Source organism: Megascapheus bottae, chromosome 2 (genome assembly GCF_031878675.1).
Source record: "Megascapheus bottae isolate mThoBot1 chromosome 2, mThoBot2.hap1, whole genome shotgun sequence".
NCBI classification, from domain to species: Eukaryota; Metazoa; Chordata; class Mammalia; order Rodentia; family Geomyidae; genus Megascapheus; species Megascapheus bottae.
In genome coordinates, this window is record NC_143510.1 from 27,057,365 (window position 1) to 27,071,567 (window position 14,203).

Sequence of the window (14,203 nt, forward strand, 5' to 3'; positions counted from 1 at the left end):
GCTCAGCACACATTAATGAAAGCCACTAAACCAGAATCCAGTTATTGTCATATTTCCCAAGAATATACTACTAAAAATAAAATGTAAAATGAATATAGTAAGCTCTAGTGTAGAAAGAATTTTAGAATAATTGCTTTTCAAAATATTGCTTGTGCTTATATCCCTGGTGTGAAATAGTAGGGTTTTTAAATTTCAACTGGACCTGCTAAATAGTCACATGATTTTTATTAATGGTTTGTAATTAACTGTACAAACTATAAGCTAAATTAACAGCTGGTCTGTTTTTAATTATAAATGGGTAAAGTCATACATAGACAACCTAGTGAACTTTAAATTGTCACCAAGAAGTTAATTAAATGTTGCTTTTTCCTTTTCTACAAATTGATTTTTCTTTGTTATGTTTAATTTGGGAAGAGTACATGTGGTAGGAATAGAGGACAAATAAAACATGAAGGTCAATATTAAGTAATAGGGGGAAAGTTCTTATTTCTCTTACTTGAATCTTTACTCATAGGTGCAATATCCAAAAAGGTTTAGTGTACCTAAATTTCACTTAAAAAAAAAAATGTAGCTGGGTGCCAGTAGATCTGGGAATCTCTGTTTGAAGCCAGCTTGGGCAGAAAAGTCTTCCCCACTTCACTCCAGACTCTGATCTCCATTTAACCAACCACTCAAAAACCAGAAGTGGTGCTGTGGCTCAAAGTGATAGAGTGCTAGCTTTGAGCAAAAGAGCTCAAAGATAGCACCCAGGCCTTGAGTTCAAGCCCCAAGACTGTCTATATATGTATATGTTTGTGTATGCAAGTGTGTGCGCGCGCATATGTGTGTGTGTGTGTGTGTGTGTGTGTGTGTGTGTGTGTGTGTGCGTGTACACCTGTTCTTGGGTCTTAAACTCAGAGCCTCACACTCTCATTTGGCTTTTTCCACTCAAGATTAAGCCACATTTGAGCCACACTTCTACTATGGGCTTTGTACTGATAAAGATAAAAGTCTTAAAGGCGTTTTCTACCTGCACAATCTCAGATTTTAGTCTTCCGAGTAGGATTATAGATTTGAGCTACCAGCCACCCAAGCTATAACTTTTTTCCTTGATTCAGGGTCTCACTATGTTGCTCTGGCCAGCCTTGCATTTGCTAAGTAGTCCAGACTGGCTTTGAACTTGTAAGCCTTGTGCCTTAGTCTCATGAGTGCTAGAGTACAGGCATGTGCCCTAAAATTCACCTCTTAAAGTATACAGCTTATTAATAGTTTTGGTATATTCATAGAGTTATGCAGCTATCACTACTCATTTTAGATTGTATTTATCATCCCCCAAAGAAACCTTGTACCCATTACTACCAGTCCCTCCTGTCACTTAAGCCTCTTGAAGCTAACTAATGCACTTTCTGTTTTTATGGATTTAGGTATTCAAGTTATTTCATATAAATGTAGTAATATAGGATCTTATGAGTTTTGATTAAATGTGCATGGTATTTTAAGTATTCATCAATGTTGTAGTACAGAGTAGTGCTTCATTTTTTTATTGCCAATACTAGAGTGCTTTTGTTCATTCATTCATTGATGGACATTGGGTTTTTCTACTTTTTGGCTATTAATAATAATGTTACTAAGAACATTATGTACAGAGTTTTCTGAAGACATGAATTTTCAGGGTTTTTTGATAAATATGAAGGAGTGGAATATTTGGGGAATAATTTGCTAATTGTGTGCTTAGTATTTGAGGGTTGGACAGTCAGTTTTCAAAGGGATCGCACTATTTTGTCTAGCAAAATTTTGAATAATCTATAGTTTTTAAAAATTTTCTTTAGCTCATTAGCCTATTTGTTAATCACATTATTGTTTTTTTGAGGTTTTACTTTTTTAATATTTTTTATTAAATGATTTATTAGCATTGATTTTTATATAATATTTCAAATGTGATGTTTAACAAATAAGTATTCAAGAAGGGAATCTCTATATACAATCATTGGCACCTAGTAGAATGTAATTAAAATTAAGCTGAGGGTTTGTATGTCATAGGTACATATTAATGTATATAATAAAACATTATGTGTATAGAGTACATAGCCCATCATAGATTTTCATGTCTATGTAGTTATGTTTATATCTCCAAGACAATAATCCAGTTTTTTGGCCATAATTTCACATGTATTGAACTTTATGTAATAAATTGTTTGAATTAATAAGGGGAAAACCCACTTAAATTTGTAGAGTAAATAATACATTTTTTTTTTGTAATTTTGGTATTAATCATTGCCTTTTTTTTCTTCCAGTTTTATCTCCAAGACACTAAAAGTAGTAATGGTACTTTTATAAATAGCCAGAGATTGAGTCGAGGCTCTGAAGAAAGCCCACCATGTGAAATTCTTTCCGGTGACATTATCCAATTTGGAGTAGATGTGACAGAAAACACACGGAAAGGTACGGGTATGGATCAGTTTTTCCTACTATTTGTTTTTTTTACAGATCGATTTTTTTCTGTTATTTAAGTTTACAGAATATTATATGCTTATAAAAACTAAATGTTGCATTAAGTATATGCACTGGAAAGTTTTAGGCACCTATTTTATGTATTACTTTTCTGAAGTTTTAGATTAAAATTTAATTAGGAATTTGTATTCTTCATAGAAAACATAGAGTACTATTTTGTCACTTAATGACAACATGCTCAACTAAGATGAATTTACACCAAAGGATAATTATTGCTAATAATGAGGCTTGGCTTTATATAGTAGATCTGTGGTGGGAGGACAAAGCCAAATGGTTCATGACAGTGGTGGCTGCTGCTGTTGCTGCTGCTGCTGCTCCTCCTCCTTTCTTTTTTTTGTCAGCTGTGGAGCTTGAACTCTTGCCCTGGGCTTGATGTCTCTGAGCTCTTCAGCTCAAGGCTAGCGCTCTGCCACATGAGCCACAACACCACTTCCGGTTTTCTGGTGGTTAACTGGAGATAAAGAATCTCAAGGCCTTTCATTCCCAGACTGGCTTTGAACCACAATCCTCAGATCTCAGCCTCCTGAGTAGCTAGGATTAGAGGCATGAGCCATTGGCCCTCAGCTAATGGCTACTATTCTTTTTTGTTTGTTTTTTCTCTTTTCTTTTTCTTGGTTGTTGTTGTTAGTCATAGGGCTTGAACTCTGGGCCTGGGAACTGTCCCTAAGGACTTCAGCTCAAGGCTAGCACTCTATCACTTTAGCCACAGTGCCACTTCCTAATGGCTACTGTTCTAAGCAGAATTTATAAGACTGTCCAAACTTAACCTGTTAGTATCCTTCATATACATCCAATGAGTGAAAATAAATTCAGACTCAGTGGCTAAATTTCTTAAGTTTAATGGGCATTTACAGGTAAGTTATATTCCTTTGTGTTTATATATCATCTTGATTTATGGATGTGATCATTCAGTAAATTACCCCCAAATCAGAAATAAAGCAATCACAAGACATGGGGAGTATAAAGCAGCAGCAGACAGATAGGCTAGTACTCTTCACTCTTGCCCATCAGTGCTATCTGCTTTAATCTCCTCATAGTTCTTTTCTAGGGCAGCCATGTCCTCCTCACGGGCATTAGAAAATTCCTTCTTCTATTCTCTTACCCACATGTCAGTAGACAAAGGCACACTTGACATACATCAGATCAAACTTGTGGTCCAGGCGAGCCCAGACCTCAGCCTGGTTCAAAATAAGCATCAGTGATCTCTGCTAAGATAGCTATTCATGGTAGACTTTCTCTGTGGAGATGGCAAGGGTGTAAGTAGCCAGGAGGAAGTGAGTGCAGGGATAGAGTTGGTCTGGAATTCTGTCAGGTCAACATTCAGGGCCCCATCAAATCTGAGGGAAGCTGTGATGGAAGACACGATCTGGCTCATAAGGCACTTCGTGTTAGTTTAAGATGGGTACTCAATATCAAGATTTTTATGACAGATGTCACAGGTGGCCTCTTTATCCACCATGAAGGCACAATTGGAGTGTTCTAGGGTAGGGTGGGTGATGTGGACCCTTGAAAGGATGGTGTAAATGGAGAGCTCTAGCTTGAAATTCTTGCCATAGTCTACAGAGAGATGTTCCATCAGCAAGGAAATGACCCCAGAGCCAGTTCCCCCAAAGCAATGGAAGACCAGGAAGCCTGGAAGACCTCGGCACTGGTCAGCCAGCTTCCAAATTTGGCCCAAGACAAGTCAATGATCTCTTTGCCAATGATGTAGTGCCCACAGGCATAGTTACTGGCATCTTTCTTCCTTGTGGTGAGCTGCTCAGAGTAGAAAAGATGACAAAGGTGCCAATCACTGGGTCCAGGTTTCCTGCCCTGGGCACATGCATGCCAGCATCTGTCTCACTGAAGAAGGTGTTGAAGGTATCATCTGGCTATCAAGCTGCATGTGGTGTTCCTGGCAGTAAAGCTCCCCACAGGCATTACTAGTCTAGACACCATCTTGCCCCATGTGGATGGAGATGCACTGGATTTCTGCGACTCAGGATGAAATGGGGAGGAGGTTAGCGACAAGGATCTCCCTCTGACAGACTACCAAGGGTTCCCGGAGAAGCACTGTATTAGCTCTAGTCTTCTAATAATCTGCCACTTAATTTTTGGCAGATGTATATAGTCTATGTAATTGCCATACCACTAGTCGAGTATATTTTTGTCTACCTATATTAGCTTTTAGTAAAGCTAATTTCAAAAATCAGTGTAATGAACTAAACAGATTTACTTTTTTGAATCCTAGGAGATGTAGTATCTGAAAAATGGAGATAAAAAGCTTATCTTTAAACCAGGAAGCATTTTTTCCTATAAAAGCTACTTAAAAGCCGGACCCTGGTGGCTCACACTTATAATCCTATTTAGAAGGCTGAGTAGGTAGTCAAACTTTAAGTAGTCAGATTGTGGTCCTGCTTGCTTAGGCATATGCTTTGAATCCTGTTCCAAAAATAACAAAGGAAAAAGGAGCTGGTGGCGTGACTCAAGAAGTAAAGTGCCTCTGTAGCAAGACTCTTGATTACAGCCCCAGTAAAACACACACACACGGCACATAAAAGAAACTGTACAGGGCCGGGAGTTTGGCCTAGTGGTTAAAGTGCTTGCCTAGCATGCATGAAGACCCGGGTTTGATTCCTTGCTACCACATACATAGAAAAAAAAGCTGGAAGTGGTGCTGAGGCTCAAGTGGTAGAGCTCTAGCCTTGAGAAAGTCCAAGGACAGTGCTCAGGCCCTGAGCTCAAGCCCAGGACTGGCAAAAAAAAAAAAAAGAAAAAAAAAAAAAAGAAACTATACAGTGCTATATTGGTGGTAGTGGTTGTCTCTTGAAACCTTCAAAGGAAAAGAAGGAAGTGTGAGAAGCAATGATAAGTTGTCTACAAAGTGACTGGTACGATGTTATTAAAGATATTACAGAGGCAGGGGATGTAGGAAGAAACCCATCAAGAAACAAAACAAAAATTTTAGACTGAAGAGCCTCATATATGAGTTACAGCAAGAAGCTTGTACTTAGCAGAGCATTATGAAGGCGCTTTTGCTGTAAGCAATTTTGGTTTTCTTGCTGATGGGAATTGACTGGCATGTTCTAAATTGTGGGATGCAATACTTGAGTCTTGTGTGGTTAAGAGATAGATTAGGGGCCGAGAGTTTGGCCTAGTGGTAGAGTGCTCGCCTAGCATGCACGAAGGCCCGGGTTTGATTCCTCGGTACCACATACATAGAGAAAAGCCAGAAGTGGTGCTGAGGCTCAAGTGGTAGAGCTCTAGCTTTGAGAAAGTCCAAGGACAGTGCTCAGGCCCAGAGCTCAAGCCCAGGACTGGCAAAAAAAAAAAAAAAAAAAAAAAAAAAAGAGATAGATTAGGAGACAGGAGAATTAGGAATAAGGTCTGGATTTTTAAAGAGTTTAGTTAGATTCAGTGCCAGCAGATGGGGCAAGAATTCACTTTCCTTCTCTCTACAAGTTCATACAATCAGCTCACTGTGTTGGTTATAAAATTGAAGAATGGGGTATTTTTTTGAAACATATCTATAAGTCTACCATACATTTGTGATTCATTATGATAGGAATGAGTTTCTGTAGAATAATGAATATTGTCATTAAATCAGATTTATTTTCTCTCCTAGATGTTATTACTTTTAAGAATTAAATATGCATTTAGGCATGACAAGTACAAAGTTATTTTTTTTATTAAAAGATTTTGTTTCATTGATTCTTCTCTCCCAAATCAAATGAATTCAGAGGGAGTTTGGACTAACTGCTTTTGTTTCAACTGCAGGCAGGGAAGCAAAAGGACACCAATATAAGCATTGAGAATAAAAATTGTTGAATGTTATTCACAGTTTTTATACAGAGGAGGACTCATTTTGGATAATGACTTAAAATTTTATGGAAAATGTTCGGCACTTAATGTGCTTATTCTATTTTTGGAGAAAATAAAATGACATACAGTTTAAAAAAGGAAAGATTTTATTGATATTCATTTTTTTACATCATATTTCAAATGTCAAGTTTAACAAACAAGTATTCAAGAATGAACTCTCATCTGAAGATCAAGGTTCAAAGCCAGCCTGGGCACAAAAGGACCTGAAATTCTTATCTCCTCTAGAAAATGGGAAGTGGGGCTTGACTCATGGGTAGGGCAGTAGCCTTGAGCTGAAGAGCTCAGGGACAGAGCCCAGGCAGAGCTCAAGCCCCATGACCCCCCCCACCCCCACCCCGCCCCCGCAAAAAAAAAAATGAGGTCTCTACATGCCATCACTGGCACATAAATTTAAGAACAAAATTAAAATTAAGCTGAGAGTTTATATGTCATTAATACATATCAATCTCTATAGAATATATATCCCACCATAGATTTATGTGTCAATATATATCTCCAAGGTCATGTCAATGACCCTGAGTACCTGAGTATTGAATCATTGCTCCTGTACTGTTTGGATCTAATATCCACATATCAAGGAGACCATGCCCCTTTTGGTTCCTTTGGTTTTGGCTTATCTCATTCAACATGATTTACTCTGGTTTCATCCACTCCCCACCGAATGCCATTTTATCTTGTCTGGTGGCTCTGTAGAATTCATTTGTATATATGTACCACATATAAAGTTCTATTTTTTTTTAATTTTTAATTTTTTGTTGGTCTTGGGGCGTGAACTCTGGCCTTGGACATTGTCCGTGCCTCTTCAGCTCAAGGCTATCTTACCCCTGGAGCCACAGCACCATTTCTGGTTTTCTGTGGTTAGAACACTTATCTTATGTTATTTGTTTTAACAGTTACTCATGGGTGTATTGTTTCCACGATAAAACTTTTTCTACCAGATGGTATGGAAGCCCGGCTCCGCTCAGAGTGAGTATAATTTAATACTGTGGGGGATTTGGATTAATTACTGTGGTTAACAATATTCTATGTAATGATATACTGTTAATACGTAAGGATTACTTACTTTAACAATACTAGAAAATTAATTTAGATAGTACTTTAAAAATATATACTTCCGTTTAAATTGCTTTTCATAGTAGTTCTGGTTTTAAATAAAAATGTCTCAGAGACATGTTATTTTGTTATCAAATTTAACACTACAATTTATATTTGGTTGGATAAATAGTTGTTTTTTCACAATGTTTAGTGTATGTAACTTACTAGTGAATGGTAATTTCATTCCTTTTTATCTGTTTTTAATATAGAGTTTAGCCTGTAATTGAAATTGATACCACTGCCATGATTTTATAGGACCTGTTAGTAGTCATTTTGGTGGGCATTATACCAAGTTTTTTCCAATGTTATATTCTTGTTTTATATAAAGCAATGTAAAGGTCTGATGTGAAATCTAGATTATAAAATGTAAGCATAGTACATTTTCATTTTGTATTTTCACAAATTACCATTATAAGGTGTTTAAATATCAATATTTCCACTTGGGAAGAACCTTGAATATGCTAGAAGCTTGTTTCCATAGTCAACATAGTATTTTCAATCCTTCCAAAGCAACTTCTGTTATTAAAACTTAGTTTAAATAGTTAATAGAAAAGAGGAAGGAAAATGAAGCAGTGAGGGGCCTTCCCATTACTTGATAGTCTACTTTCTTTAGAAACATGGATTTTATGTTTGTTTGGGGGTTTTTTGTTTTTGTTTTTGTCAGTCCTGGGCTTGAGCTCAGGACCTGAGCACTGTCCTTGGGTTTTTTCTCAAGGCTAGAACCATACCACTTGCCACAGCACCACTTCCGGCTTTTTCTATATATGTGATATGGAAGAATTGAACCCTGGTCTTCATGCATGCTAGGCAAGAACTCTTCCCACCTGGCCAAACTCCTGGCCCCACATTGAACTCTGGTCTGGGGCAACTGTCCCTGAGCTCTTCAGTTCAAGGCTTTGTTATTTTAAGGATGGCTAAAGCAAACCAAAAATTTTTAAACATTTTAAATTTACAACATTTATAATTTATTAAAAGTACATTAAATTGTAGGAACTTCAGTATAACTAGCTCTTCAATATAACTAGCTCCAGGAACTGTTTTAAGCCTTGTATTTTTATGAACATTTGTAATATAAAATAAACTTACAAGCAGGCTCACGTCTATAATCCTAGCTACTCAGGAGGCTAAGATTTGATGGTCATGGTTCAAAGACAGCCTGTGCACTAAAGTGCCTGAGACTCTCATCTCCAATTAACCACCAGAAAACCGGAAGTGGTGCTGTGGTTCAAGGGGTAGGACAGTAGCCTTGTGCTGAAGAGCTCAGGGACAGTGCCCTGGCCAGAGTTTACAACTAACAACAACAACAACAAAAACAGTAAACTTATAGAACTATATGCTGTGGGTCATGCCTGTAATTCCAGCTACTCAGGAGGCTGAGATCTCGGGGTAGATGTTCAAAGCCAACTAGCCCCAGGCAGGAAAGTCTGTGAGCCTCCAGTTTACCACCAGAAAACTGGAAGTGGCATTGTGGCACAAGAGATAGAGCATTAGCCTTGAGCATTAAAAGCACAGGCCTGGAGTTCCCAGGCCTGGAGTTTAAGCCCCATACCTGGGTAAAAAATAAGGAAGGGTAAAAAATAATTAAGTAAGCCGTAGCTCACACCTATAATCCTAGCTACTCTGGAGGCTGAGATCTGAGGATCAAGGTTCAAAGCCAGCCAAGGCACAGAAGGGACCTGAGACTCTTATCTCCATCTAACCTGCAGAAAACGGAAGTGGAGCTTGGCTCAAAGGTAGGGTGGTAGCCTTGAGCTAAAGAGCTCAGGGACAGGGTCCAGGCTAAGTTCAAGCCCCATGACACCCCCTCCCCCAAATATTAAGTAAATGAACTTACTAGTATGGTTTTACAATCGTTGTAGGGCTTGAATTCTGGGCCTGGGCATTGTCCCTAAGCTCAAGGCTACCACACTACCCCTTGAGCCACAGAACCACTTCCCATTTTCTAGTGGTTAATTGGAAGAGTCTCTTGAACTTTAGTGCCTGGGCTGGCTTTGAACCATGATCCTCAGATCTCAGCCTCTTGAATAGCTAGGAATACAGGTGAAAGCTACTGTCCCTAGCTGATTGTTTCCATTTTATGGATGAGGAAGTTGGGATTTGTTTTGATAAGATAATGTGCTTTTCCACTGGTAAGTAGAACCAGAATTTGGACCTGTCCAAACAGCCTCTAAGGCAGCATGCTTACCAGTAGTTCTTTTTGAGGCAAAAAGATAAAGTGTTGTTTGAAAATGATACAAGTTTAGCTTTGTTCATATATTTTTAAGCTTTCAGTTTGTTTCTGAGGTGACCAGGTGGAGAACAGTAGTTATTGTTTTGATTATCCAAAATTGGTCTTCACTCAAAGATGATTCCATGTTGTAGACATTGCTTTTTAAGACACTCAGTATAGATATGTTTAATTTGAAAAGACCTTAATTTATACATGAGAAAATTGAAAATGGGTGATTTCAAGTGGGCTTATTTTCTGACAGAGATTAGTGACTATGACTTTTAGGATAGGCACTGGGGAGGCTGAGTTTTGAAGAATTGTAGTTTGAAGCCAGCCTAGGCAGAAAAAAGCTCATGAGACTACATCCAAAATAACCAGCAAAAAACCAAGCAGGAAGTGTGGCTCCACTTGCATAGCATTAGTTGAAAACCAAGCTAAGCCAGTGAAAGGGCCTGACTTCTGATCTTTAAAAAAAAAAAAAGTGCTAAGTAATAGTCCTTAAAGGACCTTTACTTTACTATGATTTTTTAATTTCTTTTTAGAAATATATTAATGAGCATGAAGATAGACTTTTGTGTATATTGCCTTGTTTTTTAAGAACATCATATATTTGTGAAGGATTAAAAAGTAATTTATATTTTTTAATTATATGAGGGGAAATGCATCAATTTTGTGACTTAAAATATTCTGGTACTCTCATATTCTTATTTCCTCTGTTTTCAGGAAATTAGATAAAAATTCTAAATTTTACTTTTCAGTGTCATCCATGCCCCATTACCAAGTCCTGTTGATAAAGTAAGTTGTTAATGATTACTTCTTTAAAAAACAAACAAACAACTAGTTATGTTACCTTTAAATGCTTGTTTTTTAATATGCTTTACCTAGAAATGCATTTCTCTTTTATAATGATAAATATGGTGTTTCATAGTTAGTGCAGTTTTCTGCTCTTCAGTGTGAATTGAATTTTGAATGAATGTTTTGTTGAGAAGAGCCACAGTGTTAACCTCTTTGGGGGAAGTAGTATGGAAATACATGTTTACAGAAATTATTCTCTATTTGCTTTTGGTAATCAGTTGTAACAGTATTATCAGAAACTTTACAGTAATTTCTTTTACATTTTTTTCTTCTATTTGGATAAAAAAAGAATGCTTGAAACTAGAATTATTTCTTAGGCTCCTTTTTGTAGAGGTAAAGTGGCTATTTATGAGCCTGTATAACACCAAGAATTATTTCAGAAGTAAATAATGGTCTTAAAAACTTGTGTCTCTGGACCGGGAGTTTGGCCTAGTGGTAGAGTGCTTGCCTAGCATGCACAAATACCCGGGTTCGATTCCTCGGTACCCCACATACATAACAAAAAGCCGGAAGTGATGCTGAGGCTCAAGTGGTAGAGTGCTAGCCTTGAGAAAGTCCAAGGACAGTGCTCAAGCCCTGAGCTCAAGCCCAGGACTAGCAAAAAAAAAACAAAAAAAAAAAAAAACCAAACTTGTGTCTTCTGCTGGGAATGGTGGCTCATGCCTGTAATTCTATACTCAAAAGACTGAGATCTGAGGATTACGGTTCAAAACCAGCCCAGGCAGTAAAGTCCTTGAGACTCTTATCTCCAGTTAATCTCTAGAAAACCCTAGAAGTAGAACTGTAGCTCAATGGGTAGCCTTGAGCTGAAGAGTTCAGGGACAACACCTAGACCCAGAATTCAAGCCCATGACCAACAAAAAAAAAAAACAAAAAAACTAGTGCCTTCTTATTAAATGCATATGTGGAAATGTCAAATAAACCCAACCCTTTCTACAATTAACACACACAAATAAGATAATAATAATAATAATAATAATAATAATAATAATAATCCTTTTTTTAAAAAAATCCAGAAACTAATGTCTTGGCCAGGAGTTTGGCCTAGTGGTAGAGTGCTTGCTCAGCATACACAAAAACTGATGTTTGATTCCTTGGTATCACATATATAGAGAAAGCCAAAAGTGGTACTATGGTTCAAGTGGTTGAGCTCTAGAGCCTTGAAAAAGCAAAGGACAATACTCAGGCTCTGAGTTAAAGCCCCAGGACTGCCGCCTCCCCCCCCCCAATTTTTTTTTAATTTAATTTATTTTATTTTTTTAAATTTTATTTTATTTTTTTTGCCAGTCCTGGGCTTGAGCTCAGGGCCTGAGCGCTGTCCTTGGACTTTCTCAAGGCTAGAGCTCTACCACTTGAGCCTCAGCACCACTTCTGGCTTTTTCCTATGTATGTGGTACCGAGGAATCGAACCTGGGTCTTCGTGCATGCTAGGCAGGCACTCTACCACTAGGCCAAACTCCTGGCCCCCCAATTTTTTTTTTTAAAGAACAAAACAAACAGGGCCAGGAGTTTGCCCTAGTGGTAGAGTGCTTTACTAGCATGCACGAAGACCCAGGTTGATTCCTTGGTACCACATACATAGAAAAACACCGGAAATGGTGCTGAGGCTCAAGTGAGAAAGTCCAAGGGCTGGCAAAAAACAAAAACAAGAACAAAAAAAACAGGGGGCCGGGAGTTTGGCCTAGTGGTAGAGTGCTTGCCTAGCATGCACGAAGACCCGGGTTCAATTCCTCGGTACCCCACATACATAGAAAAAAGCTGGAAGTGGTGCTGAGGCTCAAGTGGTAGAGCTCTAGCCTTGAGAAAGTCCAAGGACAGTGCTCAGACCCTGTGCTCAAGCCCAGGACTGGCAAAAAAAAAAAAAAAAAAAAAGAACAAAAAAACACTGTCTTCTAATAAAAACATACTTTCTAAGCTTAATGAGGAATGATACTATAAAATCTTATTAATATGCAGATATAGGTAAATATTATAGTAATTTATTTATTAAGTGTTCATTTTTTTCTTAATGTCATAGTTACATATTCTACTGCCTTGAAAAACCTCCTATACCAAGTATGTCTTTTAATATTCTTGGATTCCAAACAGTTTGGTTTATGGCGTTGAAACACTTATTATCCCATTAAAAAATAAATGTACCTATGCATTTTTATTTATTTTTTTGGTGGGTCATGGGGCTTGAACTCTGGAGCCGGGGCACTGTCCCTGAGCTCCTCAGCAAAAGGCTTCTGTCCTACTACCCCTGGTCCTGGGCGTTGTCCCTGAGCTCTTCAGCTCAAGGCTACCATCCTACCCCTGAGTCACAGCCCTACTTCCTGTTTTCTAGAGATTAATTGGAGATAAGGGTCTCATCTTTAGCGCCCAGGCTGGTTTTGAACCTTGATCCTTATATCTCAGCCTCCTGAGTAGCTATGGTTACAGGCCTAAGTAACTGCGCCCCACATCCTATAAAGAATAAAGTTAATTTCCATGGGCCGGGAGTTTGGCCTAGTGATAGAGTGCTTGTCTAGCATGCACAAAGGCCCGGGTTCAATTCCTCAGTACCACATACATAGAAAAAAGCCAGAAGTGGTGCTGAGGTCCAAGTGGTAGAGCTCTAGCCTTGAGAAAGCCCAAGGACAGTGCTCAGACCCTGAGCTCAAGGCTCAGGACTGGCAAAAAAAAAAAATTCTATTGCCTCTGATTATTGGGCAGTGTTAGATTACATGTTGCTCCCCTCTGCTGGCACACATATGCCTCCAAATAGCATTTTGGAAAGAATTATACCTTTTTTGTTTGATTTGGATTGTCTCCTCATATAGCTCTGGTTAGCATTGAACTTGTTATCTACTTGCTTTAGCTAGCCTCCTGAGTGCTGACATTATCATCAAGTAGCACCACAGGTGTCGTTGAAGATGGTTACTGCTAAATAAACTTATTTGCTCACATATTGAAAAATTATCTAGTGCTGAAATTTAAAGGGAACTGTGTGGCTAGATGACACTTGTAATCTCAGCTACTTGAAAAGTAGAGATAGAAGGATCGTAGTTTGAAGCGATCCCAGCCTTCCTTCCTCACTCCCCAAAAGTGTTAATAAGACTTTATCTCAAAAAATAAGCTGAGCCTGGTGGTTCATACCTAATATCCCAGTTATATGGAAGGTAGAGGCAGGAGTATCAGGTCTAAGACTGGCTCCAGACAAAATTGCAAGATCTTGTCTGAAAAATAATTAAAACAAGAAGGGCTATGATATGTCTTAAGTGGTAGAAGATTTAAGAGAGGTTTTTCCCTCCCTCCCTCCCTTTTTCCTTCCCTTCTTTTTTTTCATTCATTTTTCTTTTCTGTTCTGTTCTTTGTGTTGGTAATGGAGCTTGAACTCAGAGCCTGGGCGCTATCCCTGAGCTCTTTTTCTCGACTAGCACTCTACCATTTTGAGCCATAGCACCACTCCAAGTTTCTGGTTTCTGGTGGTTAAGTGACTCATGGACTTTCCTATCTGGGCTAGCTTTGAACCTTGATCCTCAGGTGTCAGTCTCCTGAGTAGCTGGGATTATGGATTAGTCACCAGTATCTGGCAACTTTGTTTTTTTGTCAGTTGTGAGCCTTGACCTCTGGGCCTGGGCACTGTTCTGAACTTTTTTGCTCAAGACTAGTGCTATATCACTTTGAGCCACAGTATCACTTCCTAGTTTTCTTTCTTTATTAAGAAAAGTC

The 14,203-nt window shown here is 38.4% G+C and overlaps 1 protein-coding gene and 1 pseudogene across 33 annotated transcripts in view; one reads left to right on the forward strand and one right to left on the reverse strand.

The window, feature by feature from the left end:
• Positions 1-14,203, forward strand: part of Slmap (sarcolemma associated protein) — a 113,186-nt gene that overhangs the window by 38,855 nt on the left and 60,128 nt on the right. For all 33 annotated transcript variants that reach the window (XM_090322598.1, XM_090322645.1, XM_090322836.1 and 30 more), the window contains exons 2-4: positions 2,274-2,421; positions 7,245-7,317; positions 10,414-10,450. In XM_090322598.1, coding sequence (XP_090178724.1) covers positions 2,274-2,421; positions 7,245-7,317; positions 10,414-10,450 — 258 coding nt within the window. The remainder of the gene's footprint in view (positions 1-2,273; positions 2,422-7,244; positions 7,318-10,413; positions 10,451-14,203) is intronic.
• LOC150066608 (tubulin alpha-1C chain pseudogene) lies at positions 3,708-4,390 on the reverse strand (annotated as a pseudogene).